The sequence below is a fragment of the Rana temporaria genome, chromosome 2 (genome assembly GCF_905171775.1).
Source record: "Rana temporaria chromosome 2, aRanTem1.1, whole genome shotgun sequence".
NCBI lineage: Eukaryota > Metazoa > Chordata > Amphibia > Anura > Ranidae > Rana > Rana temporaria.
This window is the reverse complement of record NC_053490.1, coordinates 122303290-122329302: the sequence shown is the minus strand read 5'-3', so window position 1 is coordinate 122329302 and position 26013 is coordinate 122303290. Positions and strand designations below refer to the sequence as shown.

Here is a 26013-nt window from a genome sequence, read left to right as displayed (position 1 = left end):
TCGCCTTAGCCGGCCCCTCCCTCTAGGCAATCTCCTGGGACATGTGACAGGTCCCAGAAGATCGCCTGTTCACTCCTAGAGCGCAGCACGACTCGCGCATGCCCAGTGCGTGCCCGGGCGTGAAGCCGAAAGCTGTCATGGGCGGGTGCCCACAGTGTGAACGGAGGCACTGGGGGAGAGGGGGGGAGAGGAGCGACGCCCTGGGCGGCCGTATTGCTGGACTGTGGTACAGGTAAGTGTCTGTTTGTTAAAAGTCAGCAGCTACACTTTTTGTAGCTGCTGACTTTTAAATAAATATAAAAAGGCTGGAACTCCACTTAAAAAAAAACCCCTTCTTCCTTTCGAACCACTTTAAACCAGCGCCTCCATTCAGAAAACATCTTATTTCTTTCAAAGGTGTTTCTGTGATTGGACAATGGGAGATTATGACACACATGTGCGCCTTGCCCAACCTTATTTGGGTTTTTTCCCCTGGAATTCAGACTTAAAGCGCTTGTTAACCCCCAAAAAATATATACAGACCCTGGTCCCTTAAAGCAGATTACACAGCACAGTGCTTGTGCTGTGTAATTTGCCCCCTCAAAACTGCAAAAAAAAACTCCCTAAACTTGCCACTTCCTGTATGCCCTCTGTGCACTGACCATGAAAATCATGGCTTCTGAGCCATGACCACCATGGTCAGAGTGCGTCCCTCTTTCATATGCTGCCCTGCTCTTAGCTCTCCTCTCTCCCCCCTCACCCCCTCATTCCAACCTGTCAGCTCCCTCCCTGTCAGTCTCTGGCCCGGCCTGGTCCTGACGCTATTCTTGTAAAAGAAAAACCTAAAATTGTCACTGCCAGCCCCTCTATTAGATGTAGGTTGTTTTAAAAAACAAGTGTTCTAAATACTGAATTTCAGCTGTCTTCAGGCCGGTCACATAACTAGCAGCCGCTTTATAGCTCTGATGGACGGATTCTGTGGAGGAGACGAGCGGTCCCGTGATCTCCCTGGCTGACGTCAGAGGGAGATCATGGCTCCTCCCACAGAATCAATCTATTGGAGCTGTAAAACGTCCACAAGTCATGTGACTGACCTGAAGATTGCTGAAATTCGGTATTTAGAACACTCCTTTTTCAAAACAACTTACATTGTGTGCTATGCCAGCCTCTAATAGATGGGCTGGCATAGTCTTATATAAATGCCTTAAAGTGGAGTTCCACCTGTAGCGCCTGATTACTTTCAAGTACCAGTGCTACTGAAATTTAGAGGGTGATCAGAGTGCTAATGATTCTGATCCAAATTACAATGTTTAAATAGGGACTCTGTTTCAGCTTGGCTGTGCTGCGGGCTCATTCTGTTGTACCTGGGGTGCTATTTCACCCCAGGGCGACAGGTGTCAGCAGCAGGGTCGAGATTTGGGTGTTCTTTTCCAGCAACCAATCAGGAGGGAGTGTCCTCGCTGGGCATGCTGGGAGAGGGTACTTATGGGACATACGCCATTGAGTCTGGGTCTTCTTCCAGTGTGGCACCCACCTTTAGGGTGGCCACATCATGGCGCCCTGGCGTTATGGCTTACCTGGCCATGGCATGCTTGCCACGCAGTGTTCCTGGTTCCGGGACCATGTTGAAGGCGGGGGCCAAGTGATCGACTGGGTCCCCACTTTTGGAGATCACAAGCGGTATAGCAGTTCGGTGGGGAGTCTGTCTAAGGAGCGCCATTGAGAGGCTGGCGGTCCAAAAGGATTTCGACAAACCACCGGGGATCAAGGTAGCCGGACACTTAAGGATTGAACACCTGTCAGTCGGTACCTGGGCGACGTTAAGAAGGAGATCCAGGCATAATTCCTTAATGAGGGTTGCCTCTGTATCTACAGCCAGAGAGGGCCTGTGGCAGAGGTGTCTCCCTGAAGTTCATTCTAAGGAGGGTCTGTGGCAGAGACTTTTCCTCAAGTTCAAGTCCATTCTAAGGAGGGTCTTTGGCAGAGACTTTGTCCTAACAAGAGTTCGAGTGATACTCCGGCTGCCAGGTCAGTATAAGAGGACTGTCCAGGTACGCTAAGCCCACTCAGTCAGGAGTGGTGCGGAAAGTGTTACATATAGGAGCAGGACTGTTCCCAATACTACGCCTGAATCTACTGTTCTCCTTCTTCTTCCAAACTCTATCCTTTCATCACCAGTTCAATGTTTTTACCCGGCTGGGTAATAAAGAGCACAGAAAAGACACTTGTTGTGGACATTCCTTTACTATAGCTATATGCACTATTCACCTCTAGGAATTCGGAAGACCCACAAGGTAAATGTGCCACCCAAAACAATCCAGCAGCTCCTCCAGGGGTAGTGCTACACATCGACATTTTGGAACCCTCCCCCCTCTGGTGTCACATTTGGCACCTTTCAGGGGGAGGGGGAAGCAGATACCTGTCTAATACAGGTATTTGCTCCCACTTCCTGGCATAGATCACCTCCGTGATCTACGCCACTTCCGGTGCCTACTCTATGCCCCCGCTGTCTTCTGGGAGACACACAGCTTTCAGAACACAGCGGGAACCAGTGAAGACACACAGCGCGATTTGCACATGCGCAGTAGGGAACCGGGAAGTGACGCCGCAACGCTTAATTTCCTGATTCCCTCACGAAGGATGGTGGAGTGGGCAGCCAATCACTCGGCTCTCGGCTGCCGATATCACGGCACCATGGACAGGTAAGTGTCCATTTATTGAAAGTTTGTAGCTGCTGGCTTTTAACCTTTTTTCTTTAAGTGGGACCCCTGCTTTAACAAACAATTTAAAAATGCACAAATCAAGAAGAAAAATGGGGGCTACATTAGATGTATGCCAATAAATACTAAGAACAATTTTCGCATCCTTTGCCAAGATAGATTAGGGATTTGCCCATATATAGGCAGATTATGTCGTGTTGGAATGGCTGGACAATACATGCAGGTGTTGATTTTGGAATTGGAATGTACCTGATTGAAAGACAACCCGTGTTGTCAGTGCTGCATGGTTGGATGTACACCAGTTTTCAAAAACACTTGTTAAATGAAGCTACATAAAAAGTGAATGAGATGGTTCCTACCCTTTAGATCTCAGAATAAGCTGTATGCGACGTGAATGTAACACAGAGTACTAATCCTTCAGTGTAATGATTCACAGCTTGTGGAAGACTGAGTTCCCTACAGCTTCCACAATCCATTATTCATGTGCCGAGAAAGCCTCTCCTGTCATTCTCCCTGACTACGGAGACCTTCCTAATATTACCATGCTATAGTTATTTATTCCATATTTTTCCACTTCTCTTTTTCTGTTCATAAATAGCATACATGTGGTTATTGAGAGCAAATATTTTCCACATTTCATGTTGGTTTATGAGATCCCTGCTCTCCACATCAGATTGGCTGCTAAGCCCAGAAGCCCTTAGCTGTCAGGTCTTCTCATGTCTCACTCTGTTACCAAATACTCAATCACTGTTGTCTGACTGGAGGATTTCGCTCAGAGGCTCTGACGAGAAGCTGATACCCTTATACATTTAGCTAAAATGACAGACAGTGATTTAGTGCGTCTCTTTAAAAAAAAAAAAAATCATGAATCTATGAAATGTAATTACAGAGAGAAATAGGAACTTAATTATATTAACTGAATTGTTAAGGATTATTGCTTATTTAAATATGAATATATTGTACAGGGTATTGAAAAATGTTAAGATAATGAAGGATAATAAAATGTAAATTGCATTATACAAAGGAGTATTAATTCAAATTAATGTATGTTCAATTTTGGGTAGGTGTTAGTCTGTTCAGTCACGGTCAAATTCTAATGAGTTGGATACTTGTGAGGAGTTTTATACCTCGTACACACCATTGGTTTTCCAGTCTGGAAAACTGCCATGTTTTCTTTTGGCCAGGAAAACCAGCTGTGTGTATGCTTCATAGCAGTTTTCCCGACAGGAAAACTGCGGTGAAAAAAATGAGAACTTGTCTTATTTTTTCCCGAAGCGAATCGCTGTTTTTTTTTCTCTCGCAGTTTTGCTATGGGGAAACACTGTGAGGGAGCATACACACAGCCAGTTTTCCCTACCAAAGCTCTCCCAGCCGTGTGTACAGGGGAAAAGTGACCGAGCCGGTTCTCGGTTTTCCCGGCGGTCTTTTAAACGCCGGGAAAATCAATGGTATGTACGAGGCATTACACTGTATGTAAACCCTAACAATGAACTTCCCCTATATTCTGTTAAATATAATGTGGGGGTACACTCAAATGTCCAGCCAGTGAAGTACATTTCAGGGCCTTTTGCCCACTTTTATTAAAAAGTGAAGTTCAAAACTCACACACAGGGTTACCCTTGAAGGGCCAGCAGATTTTTTTTGGTCATGACCCTTTGATAGAAGGCAGCCAAACGTTTGTCGGACTGGCTGCCGTACACATGGCCAAATGTCGGCCGTTTTTTATTGAACTAGGCTTTAGTCATTCATCTTTGTGACACTCAGGCTCCTGCCTAATTACACCCAGTCTCCTAGAGAAGGACCAGGTCTGATCAGATAACTCTCCCATTGTCTGTTTCCACATGCTTCACCTGTAGCAGCTTGTTTCCAGGGCCCTGAACCATAGGCAGCACCTTAAAGCGGAGGTTCACCCTAAAAACTGAACTTTCTATCTATCATTTCTGCAGCCTTAATAAATGCCTGTAGCGTTGTAATTTTTTTTCAAGATCTGTACCCTTACCTGTATTCAGCCTCACTTCCGGGTCTTCTTCCCTGCGGGGAGTGGGCGTGTCGCTCCTTTTCCACGACTCGAAGCGTAATGGGCGCAAGGTCTCCTGGGAGTGACGTTTCAACACTCACAGGAGACCATCCGAAATAGCTAGGCGTGTATTCTCACACTAGCTCGAGTGTCACGTGACGCGGGAAGCGGGTCACATGACTCGTAAAGCGCGTCATGTGACGAGGAATCCAGGAAGTGTTTGCTTGTGGGCTTCACAATGCCCACAAGCAAGATGGAAAAGCACAGGACTGTTTTTTATAAGTTATCCTTTTGGACGAAAACAGAACTGACGAATGTACGAGCGGCTAGCAAGTGAGCAGTACCTTACTTGCTATAGTAAAAAGCATTGCAGATTTTTTAAAAAAAAGCAGAACCCACGGAACCTCCGCTTTAACTAAAAAGGCTGTGCACACCTAAACAATCAGGATGCTGGTGTCCAATAAAATGTGGACACAGGGTTAGAGGCTTCATCCTTTCCTAGACTCTACAAAGCTTCTGGATTTCAGAACCCAATCTAGGAGTTACTGCAAAACAAAATTCTCCACTCAGAACAGACTTTCTGGGGCCCCTCAACTTGTGGAAGTGAGAATCTTGCTGAGATCTAACCCTTCTGAAAACAAGACATGGCACAGCAAAAGTGTTTTGTTATATCTGTTTGATAAGTGCAAAAAAAAAAGAAATCCAGTAAGGTCATAAGTTCCTCTGTTCTCTACAAGGTTATCTAAAACAGTGTTATGGGCCCTACCCAATTCACCTCTGTGAACTAAAGAAAATCTCCCCCTATCTTATGGAGATGAAGAAAGGGGTTCTGTAGTTCTAATTCACATTCTGTCCTAGAGTGACAATACTAGTTCTCTGTAGATACAGAGCAGTCAGTGGAATGGCCTGTAGCAACGAGGTAGATGTTGTTGGCATTCCTTCCACTAGCAGTCTGTCTCCCAGAGCAACGGGAGCAGATTTGGGCTGCAGAGGTTCCCATCCTGTACAGGGTTAAGTGCTTTGCCGGGACCAACTCTGCTACTGTGGAATGGTAGTGGAAAATACTGGACAGATAGATGTGGACAGAGTTCAGTATGTCCCTCCCAAAAGCAGATTACAAAGAAGGTGTACACTGTCGGGAGGAACCAAGAGGTAACTACAGAACAGTACCAGGGCAAGTGTACATGATGTACATTCATCTCTAACAGTAGAGGCCTGCCTTAAAGGGGAGTTCCAGCCAATTTGTATGTTTATTAAAAGTCAGCAGCTACAAAAAGTGTAGCTGCTGGCTTTTAATAAACAGACACTTACCTGCTCCAGCGTTCCAGCGACGTGCCGGCCGGGGCTTTGCTCCTCTCCCCCCCTCCCCGGCCGGTGTCTTCATTGTCACTGTGGGCACCCGGCCATGACAGCTTTTGGCTTCACGACCGGGCACCCACTGCGCATGCGCGAGCGGCGCGCGCGGCGCGGCCCGGCGCTGCGCCGTGTAATTGGCCAGGAGATCGCCTAGGACCTGTGACGTGTCCTAGGCGATCGCCTACAGCAGCCCCTTCCTGTAGGCGATTAAGCTTAATCGCCTACAGGAAGTAGGAAGTGGGACAGGAAGTCCCACTCTTCCTGAAGCCCCCATTTCCCCCCCCCCCCAAAAAAAATTACATGCCAAATGTGGCATGTAAAGGGGGTGAGGAGTGGGATAAGCGGAAGTTCCAAATTTGGGTGGAACTCCTCTTTAAGGTCGAGTATCCCCCTTGACATCCTCAGCCTTGTCTCAGGGCATCGATGAAGATGGTGTGGATGCAGGAATCCTCCTTGCTGTGTCATATTCTAAAACCAGGGCTTCCCCGCCTCCCCACCAACAGAATACACAGATTGACCTGAAATTTTCCAGCAATCCCATTCATGATTGATGATTAATAGATTGACTTCTCACGAATGGGAGCAGCCATAAATGGATCAAACTTTTGAACCAAAATGTGGCCAGCTTTCTAAAGTAACCCTAAACAGAACTAGTGTTTTTTTAATACAGAAATTGTCAGCTAAAATGTGTGCATGCATGCACAGTTCGAAAACTGTGAACCTTGCGTCTTTCTCAATAGGTCTCCCAGCTAGTGTGCAGGCATAGAAGCAGGACCTGGATACTTTAATGACCTCTTGGTTTCAGCTCTGCTGGCTGCTCAGCCCAGTGGTCATAGGCTTTCCACCTCTCCCTCGTCGTATGTAATTATGCTCCTACATTTGTATAATGGGCAGAGGTGAGCATCCACTGTACAGAACATTGGCCTGTCCTGTGCTCTTCCTTCTCATTTAACAAGACGGCTGCATTTTTAAAGAATGTAACAAGTTCTGGAGATAGAACCATCCTATTACACATCCAATTTCTGGCAAAGAATGAAAGTGTTTCCTACAGAGAACTTCCTGTTATTACATCAGTTCCAGCAGATGATAGCACCCTTTCATCACCTCCCGTGTACAATTTTTACTATGCATTAAAAATGAAGATACAGAACTTTAGTTCTACTTTAGGCTAGCCGATAATTTACCAATTTCAATGTGTTGGTACTGAGCGTTGCAGAATGTGTTTGGGTAATAGAAGAAGCAGGGGCGGACTGACCATTCGTGCACTCGGCACTGCCCGAGGGCCCCATCAGAATTGCCAGCCTCAGTAAAACCAGGGACAGTATGTAAAAATCTGTGTTTTTAAAAAAATCTTAAGATTATAGCTGCCCTGCTTCTCTAGTACCTTTTTAGTGTGTGTATGTGTATTCTGTGTGTATGTATACTATGGCCCGGATTCACGTACAGCCGCGTATCTTTGAGCCGGCGTAACGTATCCTATTTACGTTATGCCTCCGCAACTTATACGGGCAAGTGCAGTATTCTCAAAGCACTTTCTCCGTAAGTTGCAACGGCGTAGCGTAAATAGGCCGGCGTAAGCCCGCCTAATTCAAATGTGGAACAGGGGGGCGTGTTTTATGTTAATCACTCGTGACCCGACGTGAACGTAAATTACGTCCAGCCCCATTCACGGACGACTTACGCAAACAACGTAAAATTTTCAAATTTAGTTGCGGGAACGACGGCCATACTTACGCCGCATGTAAGCATCATATAGCAGGGGTAACTTTACGGCGGGAAAAGCCTAACGTAAACGGCGTATCTGTACTGTGTTGGCCAGGCGTACATTCGTGAATTCTAGCTTATTTAGTTATTTCTAAGCGTAAATCAACGTACACGTCCTAGCGGCCAGCGTAAATATGCAGTTAAGATCCGACGGCGTAAGAGACTTATGCCGGTCGGATCTAACACAAATCTATGCGTAACTGATTCTAAGAATCAGGCGCATAGATACGACGGCACAACTCGGAGATACGCCGTCGTATTTCCTATGTGAATCTGGGCCTTTGTGTGTATATTGTGTGTCTGTGTGTGTATACTGTGTATGTATACTGTTTGTGTGTGTATACTGTGTGGCCCCATAATCTATTGCCTGTGGGCCCCATTATCTCCTATTGCCCAGGGGCCCCATAATCTCCTATTGCCCGGGGGCCCCATAATCTCCTATTGCCCGGGGGTCCCATGAGTTGTCAGTCCGCCCCTGGGAAGAAGGCATGTCATGCATTGGAGTTATATACATTTTGAGACGTTGGCATGCTTGAAGTAATGTTTTTCTACAAGGAAAGCAGCATATCCTTTTACACGTTTGTGTTAACTAGTTTCCCTAGAAAAAAACTTCACCTCACAGCAGAAATGTGCAAAGGTGTTGCAGTAGATGTGAATTGGGTATAAAAAAAATTCCCACCACAAGCAAACTAGATTTGTATAGGAAACCTTTCTAACTAAGATGAAGCACCCTTTCCTAATAGATTTCACACATCCTATCTGCAGTGAGGTAGAAAAATTGCTTTGGCTCAAGCTATGGCTATGTGATATCAGAGTGTACTCGATGAGTAAGAGAGAACGATTGTGGTTTACGCTACAACACAACCTCTTGTATGTTCATCCCTTCCTCTTTGTACCATTTGCTGCTAAATGCTGTTGGGAAGGCGCTAGCTAAAGCAAGGATCACATAATCGGATTATTGTCAGATAACAGCCGCATTTACAGCAGGGAGTACAGTTCTACAAGCAGTCAACATGTCAGGAAATCCTTGTGGCGTGTCAGAAAAAGCAGACTTTCATTCTAGCAAGACATAAGAAGAATAAGTATATAACAAGCTTTTTCTTATATTTAAATCCTTCCACAACAGTGATGATTGTTCTGATGCAACCGTTTATGACCATTTCTGAACATTGGAGATAATAATTGATTTTTACGCCTTCGCAGGGCAATTTAACTTTGAATGTCTTGGGAACAACTGCAGTTTATCATTGTCATCTCTTTAAATAAGGCAGATAGCCCTGGAATGATTGCTTCCAGAAACTAGGGATTGACAGTGGGATTTTTTACCTGATCAATGTTGTGTTATTTTTAAGATAAGACACATTATAGCGGTGCCTGGTCAGTGTCCTTCAATAGGTATGCAGATTAGCAGTGTGTAAGTGGATCATTATAGTGGGATCATTTGAATAAGGCCTCGTACACACGATAGGTTAACCAGAGAACAACGGTCTGATGGACCGTTTTCATCGGTCAAAACCGATCGTGTGTGGGCCCCATAGGTTATTTAACCATCGGTTAAAAAAAAGCCAACTTGCTTTAAATTTAACCGATGGATTCCTAACCGATAGGTCAAAAACGATCGTTAGTAGGCACGACCATCGGTTAAAAATCCACGCATGCTCAGAATCAAGTCGACGCATGCTTGGAAGCATTGAACTTCATTTTTTCAGCACGTTGTTGTGTTTTACGTCACCGTGTTGTGACACGATCGGTTATTTAACTGAGGGTGTGTGGGCTCAACGGATCATCAGTCAGCTTCATCGGTTAACCGATGACAACGGTCCTTCAGACCGTTCTCATCGGATGGAGTGATCGTGTGTACAAGGCTTTAGATGACAAACTTTGGGAATCCAAAAGCAGATTATATAGTGGCTGATTGTGTGTGGCTGACAACAGCTTATTTGTGGATCACCAACAATGCAAGGATAGGCTTTTAATTTTCTGCCCACAGCCAATTGTTTTCCCTTTCAGACCAGCTACTAGAACAGGCATTGGATCACCTGCTTCTAGAATACTGTAATTTTTTACAGGTATTTATAAAGCGCCAACAAATTACACAGTGCTTTACATATTGTACATTCTCGCAGTGGCGTCACTAGGGTTGGTGTCACCTGGTGCGGTAAAATATGGTGTCACCCCCCCCAATAACATTTTTCAAATATTTTTTACCCTACTGTTTGCTCTCTGTTCTCCTTTCTTGCTGGTTTACGTCAGATTTTGTAGAGAAAGACACATTAATTGCACAGCTGTGTCTTGGGCTTTTTAAGTCTGACCTGAGATGGTTCAGAGCCCCACCCCACAGACAGGAAGTCTGTTCCTGGGAATCAGGTGGATTCCCAATCCCTCTGAGAGGAGTCAGAGATGCTGCATGGGGATAGCTAGAGCATGCATATCTGCAGGAGGCAGATGTCATTTGATGATTGAGCAGCAAGATGCTGACAGGAGTAAGCTAGGTGTGTGCTTAACTCTAGGAAACTGTTTGTTCTGAGGAACAAGTATGAAAGCCAGGAGGCTAAACTGTTGAGTTGGCAAGATACAGGAATGGTGGATCCCCCTGCAAGGGCTGCTAATGTATTTGTGAACTTTTGTGCTTTTAAATAAAAGTGGGCTACCAGGCCCTTAAAAACTCACTTCTGGACTGGCGTACTCACTGGAAAACGCATCTATCGCTGGAGTCTAATAACCCCAATCTTACAATATATATATACTGTATATACACACAATATGAATAGGAATATACAGTATATATTCACTATATATATATATATATATATATATATATATATATATATATATAACTGTATTTTACATTTTGTAAAACAGTTTATCTTGACTACAGACGGTTAGCAAGAAAAAAGGATTATCTCCTGCCATTAAGATGGTTCATGACCCTAAAAACAGCTTTTCAGGCTCTGTTAGTTCAGACTACCTAATCTATATTGCCCTGCAGATGAACTGGCCCATCATACCTCTGAAGCCTCTTATGACTCATTTCTTTTTTTTTACCAAGTCTGTTTTTTACATAGCAACATCCCTGCTGGCTACCTAAATTGTGAAAATGCGAGACGGGATAATTCTCCTTAAATAAGGAAGTGGTTATCAGAAGAGAAAAGTGTTTCAGTGAAGGACTGCATAAGAACCTTTAACCACTTCCATACCAGGTACTTACGCAGCTTCCCGCCCAAGCCAATTTTCAGCTTTCAGCACTGTCGCACTTTGAATGGCAATTGCGCGGTCATGCTACACTGTACCCAAACAAAATTGGCGTCCTTTTTTCCCCACAAATAGAGCTTTCTTTTGGTGGTATTTGATCACCTCTGCGATTTTTTTTTTTTGCGCAACAACTAAAAAAAGGCTGAAAATTTGGAAAAAAAATTACGTTTTTATTTTTTTCTGTTAATTTTTTTGTAAATAAGTTTTCTCTTTCAATTACGGGCACTGATATGGCGGCACTAATGGGCACCGATGAGATGGCACTGATGGACATCGATGAGGTAGTACTGACGGGCACAGATGAGGTGGCACTGATTGGCGGCGCTGGTATGCGACACTGATGGGCACACATAGGCGGCACTGATGGGCACACATAGGCAGCACTGATGGGCACACATAGGCGGCACTGATGGGCACACATAGGCGGCACTGATGGGCACACATAGGCGGCACTGATGGGCACTCATGGGCGGCACTGGGCACTCATAGGCGGCACAGATGGGCACTCATGGGCGGCACTGATGGATACTTATGGGTGGCACAGATGGGCACTGCTAGGTGGGCACTGGGCATGGATGGGCACTGTGGGGTGGCACTGATGGACACTGGGGTGGCGCTGATGGACACTGGGGTGGCGCTGATGGACACTGGGGTGGCAGCACTGATTGTTGCCAGTCAGTGCCCATTTGTGGGCACTGACTGGCATCTTTTTTCTTTATGTTTTTTTTTTTATTTATTTTTTTAGACTTTTTTTTTTTTTTTTTGGCTTTTTTTTTTTTTTTGCTCACCCTGGTGCTCCAGGGTGGGCATCCCTGGTGGTCCAGTGTGGCGATCCGAGAGGGGGCTGCGCTGATAAACAATCAGCGCGAACCCCCCCTGACAGGAGAGCCGCCGATCGGCTATCCTCTACTCGCGTCTGTCAGACGCGAGTGAGGAAGAGCCATCGGCGGCTCTTCCTGTTTACATCGTGATCAGCCGTGGTTGGACACGGCTGATCACATGGTAAAGAGTCTCCGCCGGAGGCTCTTTACCGAGATCGGAGATGCAGGGTGTCAGACTGACACCCCGCATCACCGATCGCCGCGATGCGCGCCCCCACGGGCGCGCGCGGCATGAAATCCTGCAGGACGTTCTAGAACGTCCTGTCAGGATTTCATAACCACTTCCCGGACGTAAATCGGCCATAGGCCGGGCGGGAAGTGGTTAAAGAAGAAATATGCTATATATATTACAAATGGGAACACAGATGTTCTCTTTTCTACTGTTACAATTGAGGTAGATATAGACACAGCATTTTATTAAAGACTATGGCCCGGATTCACGTAGCACTTACGCCGACGTATCTCGAGATACGCTGCGTAAGTGCACAGATGCGTCGTCGTATCTATGCGCCTGACTTTGAAAGCAAGATACGCCTGAAATTAGGCTTCATTCGACCGACGTAAGTTTCCTACGCCGTCGTATCGTGGGCGCATATTTACTCTGGTCGCAAGGGGTGCTCCCATTGATTTACGCTTCGAATATGCAAATGACTGAAATACGCCGATTCACAAACGTACTTTACGTTTACGTAAGTCGTATGTCCGGCGTAAAGTTATGCCTCATAAAGCAGGTGTAAGTCAGCAGCAGCAATGCACCAGGGAACACAGCCGTCGTATTTTACGTTGTTTACGTAGTACGTGAATAGGGCTGGGCGTAGGTTACGTTCACGTCGTAGGCAGTGATTCGACGTATCTTAGGCGTTCGTTACGACGTGATTCTGTGCATGCGCATTGGGAAGCGTCCACGGGACGGCGCATGCGCCGTTCGTTCGGCCCATCATTTGCATGGGGTCATTTGCATGCTAACCGTCTGTAGTTAAGATAAACTGTTTTACAAAATGTAAAATACAGTTATATATATATATATATATATATATATATATATATATATATATATATATAGTGAATATATACTGTAAATTCCTATTCATATTGTGTGTATATACAGTATATATATATATTGTAAGATTGGGGTTATTAAACTCCAGCGATAGATGCGTTTTCCAGTGAGTACGCCAGTCCAGAAGTGAGTTTTTAAGGGCCTGGTAGCCCACTTTTATTTAAAAGCACAAAAGTTCACAAATACATTAGCAGCCCTTGCAGGGGGTTCCACCATTCCTGTATCTTGCCAACTCAACAGTTTAGCCTCCTGGCTTTCATACTTGCCATCCGTCTGTTTCAGGCCTGTAGCCTAGGCCTAAGTTCTGTTCCTCAGAACAAACAGTTTCCTAGAGTTAAGCACACACCTAGCTTACTCCTGTCAGCGTCTTGCTGCTCAATCATCAAACGACATCTGCCTCCTGCAGATATGCATGCTCTAGCTGTCCCCATGCAGCATCTCTGACTCCTCTCAGAGGGATTGGGAATCCACCTGATTCCCAGGAACAGACTTCCTGTCTGTGGGGTGGGGCTCTGAGCTATCTCAGGTCAGACTTAAAAAGCCCAAGACACAGCTGTGCAATTAATGTGTCTTTCTCTCCAAAATATGGCGTAAACCAGCAATCTTTCACATAGCACCATCACAATATATATATATATATATATATATATATATATATATATATATATATATATATATATATATATACACTATATACTGTATATGTGTATGTTTCTGGAAAACTGAAAAGACACAAAAAAATGCATAGTGTGAACCAGGCCTATGAGAATATCTGCAAAGAAGAGTGGACAAAAATCCTTCCTGAGATGTGTGCAGACCTGTTTAACCAACTACAATAAACGTCTTACCTTTATGCTTGCCATCAAGGGTTTCTCCACCAAGTACTAAGTCATGTTTTTGGGGATCAAATACTTATTTCATTCACTGAACTGCAACTCAATTTTTAACATTTGTATCATGTGAATTTTTTTTTGGTTGATATTCTGTCTCTTTAATTTAAAATACACCTATGATAAAAATGATATAACCTTAACCTTCCTAGCGGTATCCCCGAGCATGACTCGGGGTGGATTTTCCATGCTAGGATCGGTATCCCCGAGTCACGCTCGGGGTAGCTGTGCAGAGTGTGCAGTGGCGCGGCTTACCGGCTTACCTGCTCGCAGCATCCACAGACAAGTTACTCACCTTGTCCCTGGATCCAGCGATGTCACCCCACTGTGTGAGTGAGCGGGACCTCGCTCGATTCACAGTGTCCCCGTGTGCCGCCGATCTCTGTTCCCTGCGACGCACGGGGGCGGAGAACGGCGCCAAATTCAAAAAAGTAAACAAACACATTACATACAGTATACTGTAATCTTATAAATTACAGTACTGTATGTAAAAAATACACACCCCCCCCTTGCCCCTAGTGGTCTGCCCAGTGCCCTACATGTTCTTTTATATAATAAAAACTGTTCTTTCTGCCTGAAAACTGTAGATTGTCCAAAAGTGTCCCTTTATGTCAAAAATGTTTTTAGAGCAGCTAGAAAACAGCGATAATAAATTATAATCACTTGCAGAATTGTGCGATAGCGATTTGTGGGGAAATTCGTCATAAAAAAATAAAAGTAATGACAGCGACAATTCTCCAACTGAGCAAATTTCAGTGATTTTGAGTTGATTACATTATTGAATAATTTTTATTATAATTATATTATTATTTGTTATAATTATTTATAATTATTTATTATATTATAATTTATAATTTTGTTTTTAAAAAAAAATCATACCCGGGATACCTACTACACTCTTGTTTGGTCAGATTTAAATGAGTTATTCCTAAGGCTGCAGGCCTACAGTATAAAACGCCAAATTTCCTTGCAAAATAATTGTACCGCTTTTGGTACGTAATTCCAGACAGAATCATACCGCCAGGGAGGTTAATTTCTTTGTAAGTGGGCAAACTTATAAAATTTGCAGGGTATGAAATAATTATTTTCCCCACTGTATCTGTTTAAGTATATGTAGGGTAGGTATATTCTACTGAACTTCAGCAGTTCCTGAAATTTATCATGTATATACACTATAGCTAAAACTAGGTGGACACCTTTCCAAATTTTTGAGTTCAGGTGTTTCCAGTAAAAAGTAAACTGAATGCTACAGCAAGGTATTTTAGATAACTTTGCCAATTCCGACCTTGGGGCAACAATTTGAGGAAAGCATTTTTATGTTCCACCATGACTGTGCCCCTGTACACAAACCCAGACATGGATGGACATGTTTTGTGTGGAAGAAGTAGTCTGCACAGAACCCTGACCTCAACCTTGCTGAACACTTTTGGAATGAATTGGAACACCATTTGTAAACCGGGTCTTCTCGCCCAACATCAATACCTGATCTCACAAATGCTCTTTTGGCTAAATGGGTACAAATTCCCACAGACACACTCCAAAATCTTGTAAAAAGCCTCCCCAGAAAAGTAAAGGCTGTTTTATCTGTAACCTATTTATGCCATGGTTTTGGAAAGGGTGTCCAACAAGCTCTTATAAGGCTTAATTTCCATGGACGTTTTTGGACGTTTTTACAGCCACTTTTCTGAGCTTTTTTTGCAGCTTAAAAACGGCTCTCCATGTTAGTCTATGGCCTCATGCCCACCATGAAGTTTTTGAGCTGTAGATGGCTGAACCGTTTTTAAGCTGCAAAAAAAAACCAGGACCAGTGCGTTCTGAAGATCCAGCCTTAGAGCTGTAAAAACGCCAAACGTTAAAAAACGCTCAAAAACGCAAAAAAAAACGCTACCGCAGCGTTTTTGAGCTCCAGTGCAAAAAAAAAAAAACATGGACAGGCGTTTTTAAGCTGTAAAAAAGGCAAAAAAAAGTGGCTGTAAAAACGTCCATGGAAATGAAGCCTAAGAATGATAGGTATCCACAAACTTCTGTGTAGAGGTAAACACTACTTCTGTCCTTATCTGTATATTATATAAAAAAAATGTCCCTTGAATTTGTCTTTTCCTTTTTGTTTTTTTTTAGGAATGGAAAGAACATGATATTCCTGAAAAACATCAATTGCCTGACATATCTTTCCTGTGTGACCTGCTGCAGGGGGCAAGCACAGAGCCAGACAATAAGGTGTGTATCAAATGGTGTAAAAAAAAAGGTGGCTTTAGTGAATGTAGCATTTGTTGCTAAGATAGTACACCCCCCCCCCCCCAAAAAAACAATAACACCCACCAAAAGGCCTCCACATCCATTATTTTATACCATGATAATTAAAACTAAAATAAAACATTTCAGGAAGTCAGATTTACATGCAACAGCCCCTTTACCCATATGCAAAATTATATTATATACCATATTGTTCAATTCCAAACCACAAGCTCCGTATCACAGACCATCCCATCACAGACTCCCCTCATTACAGACCATCCCATCACAGATGCCCCCCCCCCCCATCACAGACTTCCCTTATCACAGACCATCCCATCACAGACCCCCCTTTATCACAGACTCCCCTCATCACAGATACCCCCCCATCACAGACTCCCCTCATCACAGAGCCCAAGTCCAACACCAGGGTGTAGCAAATCACTCCCTGCCGCCCCCCTCTAACTACCTGCTGATATGAAAAAGAAAACGATTCAAGTTTACTTTCCTAAATAGCATGGTCACGTGACGCCCCAGCCTGATCCTCCTCTCTTCTGTTTAATTCCGGGGGTCCTTCTTTGGGTGTCTGAATCACTGTTGGCATGATGTGGACACCTCTTATTGGTGGAGGTGAGACTTCCAGCAGCTGGGCCCTTTCCCTTTCACAAGGGCAGTGAGGGAGCCGGTGCCCAAGAAGATGACGTGCATGTAAAAAGGGCAGGCAATCAAATTTTATTTAACTTAAAGCGGAGTTCCACCCCTCCACCACTCGTTTTTGAATACATTTTTTTTTTTTACTTGCCTTATGTGAATTACTGAGTGTACTTCCTTCCTACCTCGACCGCGGCCCGGGGAATCATTTCCTTCTTCACCCTGCTGCCTTCTGGGACCTGTGTGTGCCCCAGAAGACGACGGGTCATTCAGAAAGCGCTGCACGACTTGCACATACACAGTAGGAAACCGGTGGTGAAGCCTGAGTCGATGATCGGATCAGCCTCGGGGAGGGGGGCACACCACGGGCTCCCTGGACAGGTAAGTGTCCTTATTAAAAGCCAGCAACTACATTATTTGTAGCTGCTGACAGGAAGTGAGAAGAATCCAATAGATGTACATACTGCAATAAAAGCACTTTTTAGTTGAGCACTCAAAGGTTTCATTCTCTTATTTTACTTCTGTCTGTTGGAGAGATTCTCCATACAGGCATACCCCGCTTTAAGTACACTCACTTTACATACACTCACGAGTAAGGACATACCCGCGAGTGTATGTAAAGTGCCTTACAATGTACAGACATTTTGCAGCTGCAGTAGAAGGAGCTGAAGCTCTGAGAGCATAGCCCGCCCTGTTCCAGTGTGCCCCTGACACCCCCACTACAGCCCCTGAGACATCAACTACAGCTCCTGACACCCCCACTATAGCCCCTGACCCCCCACAACACCCTAGAAGTGAAAAAAGGTATTGTTTCACTTTAAGTACATTTTCGTTTTACATACATGCTCTGGTCCCATTGTGTACTTAAAAGTGGGGTACGCCTGTATACTGTATCCTGTGTGGTCACCGGGACAGGAAGTGGAAATCTCTCCAGTTCCCAATTGGGGCATGGACAACAAAGAGATATAAACGTTTCACTTCTATTAGCAAAACATGTTATTATATAATGAAAAGGATAAGCTTTGTTTTAGCATTTGTAATATTGTAGATGATATAATACTCATTTTAAGGCTCACTGGTGAAATGTCAAAGTGAAAGTGGGTCTGGGATTGCTTGCATACACAACCCCTCTAGGCTTTTTATAACTCTGATTCAATCTATGTACATTAATAATTCACAATATAGGTCCAAGGCCAGTAAAATACTCAACTTTTTCCAGGCAGACAGTCTGTCTCTGGCGCATCCACATTCCATCCTTAACCTTTCACTAATGTTTGCACCTTTTCAAGATACTTAATTTCACATAGGTCAAGTCTGTGGAATGGTGGGACCTGCCGTGACATAGTTGGCTGTGGCAACCTGACAGTGAGGGGAGGTTTCAGGAAAACGTCCCTTCTCTATTGCTACACTGGCCAATGGCACCCTGCTGCTGTCTCAGCCAATGAGGACAGAGGTCCCAGACAGCAGAGACTCTCGTGCAGCATCGCTGGATCAAGATGGGGCTCAGGTAAGTATTAGGGGGACTGAGGGGGGCTGCTGCACACAGAATTTTTTTCTATCTTAATGCATTAGGATAGAAACCTTCTGACTTTAGAAACACTTTAAGCTCAAAAAACGTTCCAGTGTTCCGTCGCTTATTTTGTTCCCTAAAAAACCAACTACCTCAAAACAACAGACTTTCTTTTTTACATTAGGCAGTTCTTCCTGTGTACATGTCACAAGCTTCAGTTATGCTTTAAGTGGAAATATCTTTAAAGTGAGGATGACAATCTTAGATATTAGTTATTACTGGAACAAGTTATCTCAACTGGAAGATTTCCCCTCACTTTTTCCAGAAGCAAAGTAACTTTCTGTGCCGCTGACAATGGTCACCAGGACAGACAGAGGACATAAATCTTCCTAGTGGAACCCAGACAGCAATAAAAACGTATAGACGTTCTACGTCTTCCCCACTCTATTAAGTATGTTAGTGACATTTACTATGTTAGTGACAGTTACTATGCTGGTCAGATGAATGAGAGTTGTTGACTTGGTGCCCAGGTTTTCTAGGTACCGACCAGGCTGAGATCTCTACGCTAAATTTTATGGAAAAGCTAGCTTCACAATTCCCAAAGCTTTTAGCTTGTTTTTCTATGAGAAAGGCTATTATGGCATTGATGGATGCTTTTTACTAGAATGTCTACACTGGCAGCATTTCTTCTACTAATCAATAATATATGGAACGGAGAGGCACTTAAGCTGTACGTCTCATGTACATGTTACTGCACCAAATGAGCACAGTACAATCACACATCCTAAGGAATACATTCACTGCACAGACTAGTAAATATATTATTGTGCAGAGGAGCATGGATAGAAAAAAAAAGACACTTGCTAAAAGTTATTTCTTATTTGGACCATTTGATTTGATATTCTATTCTAACAGATAAAAAAATGTAAACATTCATAATAATGTTAGCAGCCCACTCCATTCTTTATTCCATGATGAGAGTAGACAGGCATCAGTATATGCCAGTTTCTAAACACTGTCACAATGGGATACCTTTGAAGCGCACCTGTGCTAAAACTATTGAAAATAAACGATTTACTTATTCTTTTTTTTCACGGTCAAAAAAATTGATTTATTGAGAAAAGAGCAAATAAAGTACAATAAGAAAAAAACAAAAAGAACATAATAACAAATGGCAGTTGGTAGACTTCATAAACCAGGATTAAGCAAATAAAATATATACATGGAATCTATCCGGACGCATCACCGTATTCAATATTCCTTCAGGACCTCAGGTTAAGGCAGACCACAGCAAAACCAAACAAAGGGAAACAGTAAGAAAGAGAAAAGAAGAGAAAAAAGAGGAAAAAATTAAAAGGCATAAGGGACTATTTACTTATTCTTAACAAGCCGTAAAAGAGCTGTAAAACAAATCTCTAACCATTATAGCTGCCCTAATGTGAAATTACAGATTCTCATAGCTCAAAACAGAGACCTTCACTGTTGGTCCAACCGGTGATGGTTGGACCAACAGTGATGAACGAATCTGCATGGGTTCAATTCAAGGGCAGGTTTGGCGAACACATGCCAAAATCCGCAAATTGCAAACTTTTAATGCGTTCTACTATTAACCACTTAAGACCCAGACCAAAATGAAGCTAAAGGACCTTGCCCCTTTTTGTGATTCGGCACTGTGTTGCTTTAACTGACTTGCGCGGTCGTGCGACGTGGCTCCCAAACAAAATTGGCGTCCTTTTTTTCCCACAAATAGAGCTTTCTTTTGGTGGTATTTGATCACCTCTGCGGTTTTTATTTTTTGCGCTATAAACAAAACAAAGCCAACATAGCGTAATCCTGTTTTAATTGTAAAGAAGCCCCTCACACCAAGCTCCCCTATACATCAAACGTACATTTAAATAAAAATTAATGAACATTGAAATAGTCACCAGATCCTGAATGCGATCAGCATCTCCCGCTAGTTCATTATTTTTGATTTAAATGTACGTTTTATGTAAAGGGGAGCTTGGTGTGAGGGGCTTCTTTACAATTAAAACAGGATTACACTATGTTGGCTTCCTCTGTTTTTATTTGTTTCATCTGAGGCTTCCTTCTTGCAAACGGCTCCTTGGTAGATGCAGCCTGCAGAGATTCACGGTTAATGGATTTGATATTCATTGAAACGCCAATAATTCATTTTATTCTGGTGAGTTTGAACCCCGAAGGGGCGAGTGTTCACACGTGGTGGATTAGAAGAGTGTGGTGGAAGGTGCACGCTGCTATTCTCTTTAAGAATTTATTGTGTCTCTCATCTATCACTTAATTTATGGTGGTGTTGGCCACTTCTGTCACTCAACATTAGCGCTGTTTGTATTTTATTTCTTGAATGGGCATTTTGTCTTATTTATAGTTGCTGAAATTCTTTTAATATTTTGAACTTTTTACACAGCTGCTTGTATTCAGTATACCTTGGATCTAATTATTAGAGAGCTTTTATTGCTCTTTATTATTATTCTATTATTATTTTTGGGTTTTGCTGAGACAACATATATCCGTTTGGTGCTAAATAGTGTATAGTAGGCCTTTTTTTTTTACACTATTTTATATATATATATATATATATATATATATATATATATATATATATATATATATATATATATATGTGTATTTTAAATATGGCTTATTTCTAAAATATCAGTTATTTTTTTGGTATTTCATTTAACAAGAAAACTTACACTGGTTACAGAAATAATGTACAAGTACGAGTGCCTAAGAAACTGGTATGCGGATCATTCTGGTATGAGTGCCTCTTTGATCGACATACTCCAGTCAGGGGCAGATATTTAGCTGGCCATACACTAGTAGATTTTTCGAACAAACAACCATGCTCAGTACTTATTGGTGAAAGCACAATAGTTCAGTGCAAAGATGTGCACAAAAAATTGGTGGTGACTTGAAAAGTGAAGAGGTGATCCAGTGCAGTGCTCCTCTTCACTTTTCAAGTCACCACCAATTTTTTGTGCACATCTTTGCACTGAACTATTGTGTTTTCAACAATAAGTTTATATTGCTGATCCTATCATGGGACTGTGCATTTAAATTTATATGTTTCACTATATTGGTTTTTAATGGTTGATTTCCATTTAAGGTTGGACTTGTGTGTGTGTGTGTGTGTGTGTGTATATATATATATATATATATATATATATATATATATATATATATATATATATATATATATATACAGTGGGGATCGAAAGTTTGGGCACCCCAGGTAAAAATTTGTATTAATGTGCATAACGAAGCCAAGGAAAGATGGAAAAATCTCCAAAAGGCATCAAATTACAGATTAGACATTCTTATAATATTTAAAAACAGTTAGATTTTATTTCCATCATTTACACTTTCAAAATTACAGAAAACCAAAAAATGGCCTCTGCAAAAGTTTGGGCACCCTGCAGAATTTCTAGCATGCACTGCCCCCTTTGCAAAGCTGAGACCTGCCAGTGTCATGGATTGTTCTCAATCATCGTCTGGGAAGACCAGGTGATGTCAATCTCAAAGGTTATAAATGCCCAGACTCATCTGACCTTGCCCCAACAATCAGCACCATGGGTTCTTCTAAGCAGTTGTCTAGAAAACTGAAACTGAAAATAGTTGACGCTCACAAAGCTGGAGAAGGCTATAAGAAGATAGCAAAGAGTTTTCAGATGTCAATATCCTCTGTTCGGAATGTAATTAAGAAATGGCAGTCATCAGGAACAGTGGAAGTTAAAGCAAGATCTGGAAGACCAAGAAAAATATCAGACAGAACAGCTCGCAGGATTGTGAGAAAAGCAATTCAAAACCCACGTTTGACTGCACGATCCCTCCAGAAAGATCTGGCAGACACTGGAGTTGTGGTACACTATTCCACTATAAAGAGATACTTGTACAAATATGGTCTTCATGGAAGAGTCATCAGAAGAAAACCTCTTCTATGTCCTCACAACAAAAATCAGCGTTTGAACTTTGCAAATGAACATAGACAAGCCTGATGCATTTTGGAAACAAGTTCTGTGGACCGATGAGGTTAAAATAGAACTTTTTGGCCAGAATGAGCAAAGATACGTTTGGAGAAGAAGGGGCACAGAATTTAATGAAAAGAACCTCTGTCCAACTGTGAAGCATGGGGGTGGATCAATCATGCTTTGGGGTTGTATTGCAGCCAGTGGCACAGGGAACATTTCACGAGTAGAAGGAAAAATGGATTCAATACAATTTCAGAAAATTTGGGATGGTAACTTGATGTCATCTGTGAAAAAGCTGAAGCTAAAGAGAGGATGGCTTCTACAAATGGATAATGATCCTAAACACACCTCAAAATCCACGGGGGATTACATCAAGAGGCGTAAACTGAAGGTTTTGCCATGGCCTTCACAATCTCCTGACCTCAACATAATTGAAAATCTATGGATAGACCTTAAAAGAGCAGTGCGTGACAGACAGCCCAGAAATCTCAAAGAACTGGAAGACTTTTGTAAGGAAGAATGGGCAAAGATCCCTCAAACAAGAATTGAAAGACTCTTGGCTGGCTACAAAAAGTGTTTACAAGCGGTGATACTTGCCAAAGGGGGCAGTGCAAGATATTAACTCTGCAGGGTGCCCAAACTTTTGCAAACGCCATTTTTTTGTTTTCTGTAATTTTGTAAGTGTAAATGATTGAAATAAAATCGAACTTTTTCTGACATATTATAAAAATGTCTAATCTGTAATTTGATGCCTTTTGGAGATTTTTCCATCTTTCCTTGGCTTCGTTATGCACATTAATACAAATTTTTACCTGGGGTACCCAAACTTTCCATCCCCACTGTATATACTGTAAGGGGTAAGCTCGGTAGCGGGGGTGTGTGACCCCCTGGATGGGTTCACTACACACTGAACGATACAGAGAAACAGCCGAAGACGGTTGAAAACAAAGAATTTGGTTTATTCTTCCATCTTGCTGAAAACAATTGCAAGCATCCAAACAGCATAAACAAAATCAAACATAAAATAAACCCTGGCCACTTGGGGCGTCTACCTTCACCACACAGGAACCTATCTATGGAGTCTGGCACAGCCTAGTGCTGGGCAGACACTGCTGGTCATACAGCAGCAAAACAAATAGTCTTTTTGATTTTTATCACACAGAAAAATCAACAGCACCCCACCTCTTCAGAAGTATTTCTGTTCACTGCTCTCCTTCACTCAAAAAGCCTCAGGATGCAGCAATCAGTAGTAATCCTCTGGATTACTTATAGAGGCCTTAATTGCCTCATTCTGAACAGCTGAAGTTTTTCAACACCCTTAAACCTTCCTGGCTACTTCTGCAGCCCACACCTGATAATAATTGGTGTATTGTCTAAACAAGGCAGAAATGTATCTCCCGTCTGTGACAAAACCCACAGATTTACCTGACTTCCTGTCACAATACACAATAGCATAAGCAATAGCTCAATAGCTTCACTTAAAAAAAAAAACGACTTTATTTCAATGTGCTGTCCATTTAAAACACAGTATTCACATTTAATCTCTGTTTATTTACTTTTGGCTCTACACACTATTTCTTTCCTAAGATTATGTATACGTTTAGTATATTACTCATATGTGTCAGCTGTCGCCCCACCACAGCGCATAGATACACCAACTTGACCACATTAACCACTAGAAAGTTCCCAAAAGCAAAAACTAAATTCAAACAAAATTTTACTAGTATATGGCCAACTTTGCCTGAAGTCTTGAAAGAAGTGGAAGTCATTCCCAGGGCTGGCCCAAGATATTGTGCTGCCTGGGTCCAAGAATGAAATGCTGCCCTCCCCTAACCCCCACCAAAAGGCCCCCACATCCATTATTTTATATCATGATAATTAAAACTAAAATTCTATTACATCAAGATTCCCCCTTAACATCGGGAGCTCCATAATTAGCATCAGGAGCCCCCTTTCACATCATAAGCTCCCTAATTAACATTAAGAGTCTCATTTTACAGCAGAAGTCCCCCCCCCTTTACATTAGGAGTTCCCCTTTGCATCAGTAGCCCCTACTTACATAAAAAGTCCCCCTTTAACATCAGAGTCTCTGTTGACATCAATAGCCTCCTACTGAATATCAAGTTTCTCCCTTTATATCAAAATCTCTCTTTACATCAGAATTCTCCCCCTTCGCATTAGGAGCTCCCCCACGTCTTTGGTTCTTCTACCCCCTATGCACATGTTCGTGTCCTCCTCCTTTTGAGTGCCTAGGTCCGGCCCTGGCACTGTCCCAGAACACTCCTGATTTGCTGCCCCTCGCAGGGCGCCGCCTGGGTCCAATGGGCTTACCAGGACCCATGGTAGGGGGTCGGCACTGGTCATTCCTGCTTAAAGTGATTGTAAAGTCTTGTTGTTTTTCTATAAAAATAACAAGCATGTTATACTTACCTGCTCCGTGCAGTGGTTTTGCAGATAGCAGCCCAGATCCTCTTGTTCTCGTGTCCCTCTTCGGTGCTCCTGGTCCCTCCCTCCTGTTAAGTGGCCCCACAGCAAGCAGCTTGCTATAGGGGCACCCAAGCTGAGCTGCAGCTCCTCGTATATTCATTCAGACACAGAGCCGCGGTTTGGCACCACCCCCCCTCTCCACATTGACTGACTTTAATTGACAGCAGCGAGAGCTGAGGGGGGCTGCCGCACACAGAAGGCTTTTTATACTAATGCATTAAGATAAACAAAACTTCTGCCTTTACAACCCCTTTAACTTACTGCAGGGTCCACCTTGTCAGAACCCCTTTTCTTTTTACTGCATTTAATAGGTTGTCTTAGATAACAGGGGAAACTAACAGCTGAGGGGTATATTTACCAAACGGCCAACAGTCAGGGGGGATGCAGGATAGCTATAGTAGAGAGACTGTTAAGTGGCAGAGGAGAACATTATTATTGTGAGGGGACGACGATGTGGTGAAGGAGGGCAGAGGAGAACATTATTGTTGGGGGGGGGGGGGGTTGAAGGAGGCGGAGGTGGACGCTACTGTAGGGGGATGATATTAATGAGGGCAGAGGACACTACTATTGGGGGATGCAAGGCCATAAATGGGATGGGGGGGGGGTTTGAGGACACTGCTGTGAACAAAGGGGGGGTGATGATGTGAGGGGGAATTCAGAGGTGTACTGTAAAAGGGATGGGGGGGGGGGTTGAAGAGGGGCAGAGAAAACTGAGGTAATGTGAAGTGTGGGACTTTTATGTAAAAGGGGGATTGTGATATGAGGATACCGATGTAAGAATAGGATTGAGATATAAGAGGAGAGGGCTGTGATGTGAAGGAACTAAATCATCACATAAACATGTGGTTAGGACCTTTGTTGTAAGAACATTTTTCTGACCAGACCTCCATGAATTTAAATGTAATACACCTGCTCTAAAGGGTCCAGTTATAATATTACTGTCATTTACTCTATATACACACTAACACCCACAGGATTTGGGGGTCACAGGGAGAAGTGGAGGTATCAGACCACCAGGAAGTATCGTATTCCCATATTGAATCAGTCATGTTATTGTAGGTGTGTGTACATTTTTTTTGGAACTGACTACAAATCATGACCTTATTATTGACACAACTGGAAACCAAAGTGGGTCTCTTGATGATGTAGGGGTAAGGCAGAGCCTTCTACTCTGCTGGCTCTTTACTGCTATTTGCACATATGAACATTTGTTCTGAACCCTAAA

At 43.0% G+C, this 26013-nt stretch overlaps 1 protein-coding gene across 2 annotated transcripts in view; it reads left to right on the top strand.

The window, feature by feature from the left end:
• The window catches only part of ARHGEF25 (Rho guanine nucleotide exchange factor 25), a 439794-nt gene that overhangs the window by 355055 nt on the left and 58726 nt on the right, over positions 1–26013 (top strand). For both annotated transcript variants that reach the window (XM_040340892.1, XM_040340893.1), the window contains one exon: positions 16038–16136. In XM_040340892.1, coding sequence (XP_040196826.1) covers positions 16038–16136 — 99 coding nt within the window. The remainder of the gene's footprint in view (positions 1–16037; positions 16137–26013) is intronic.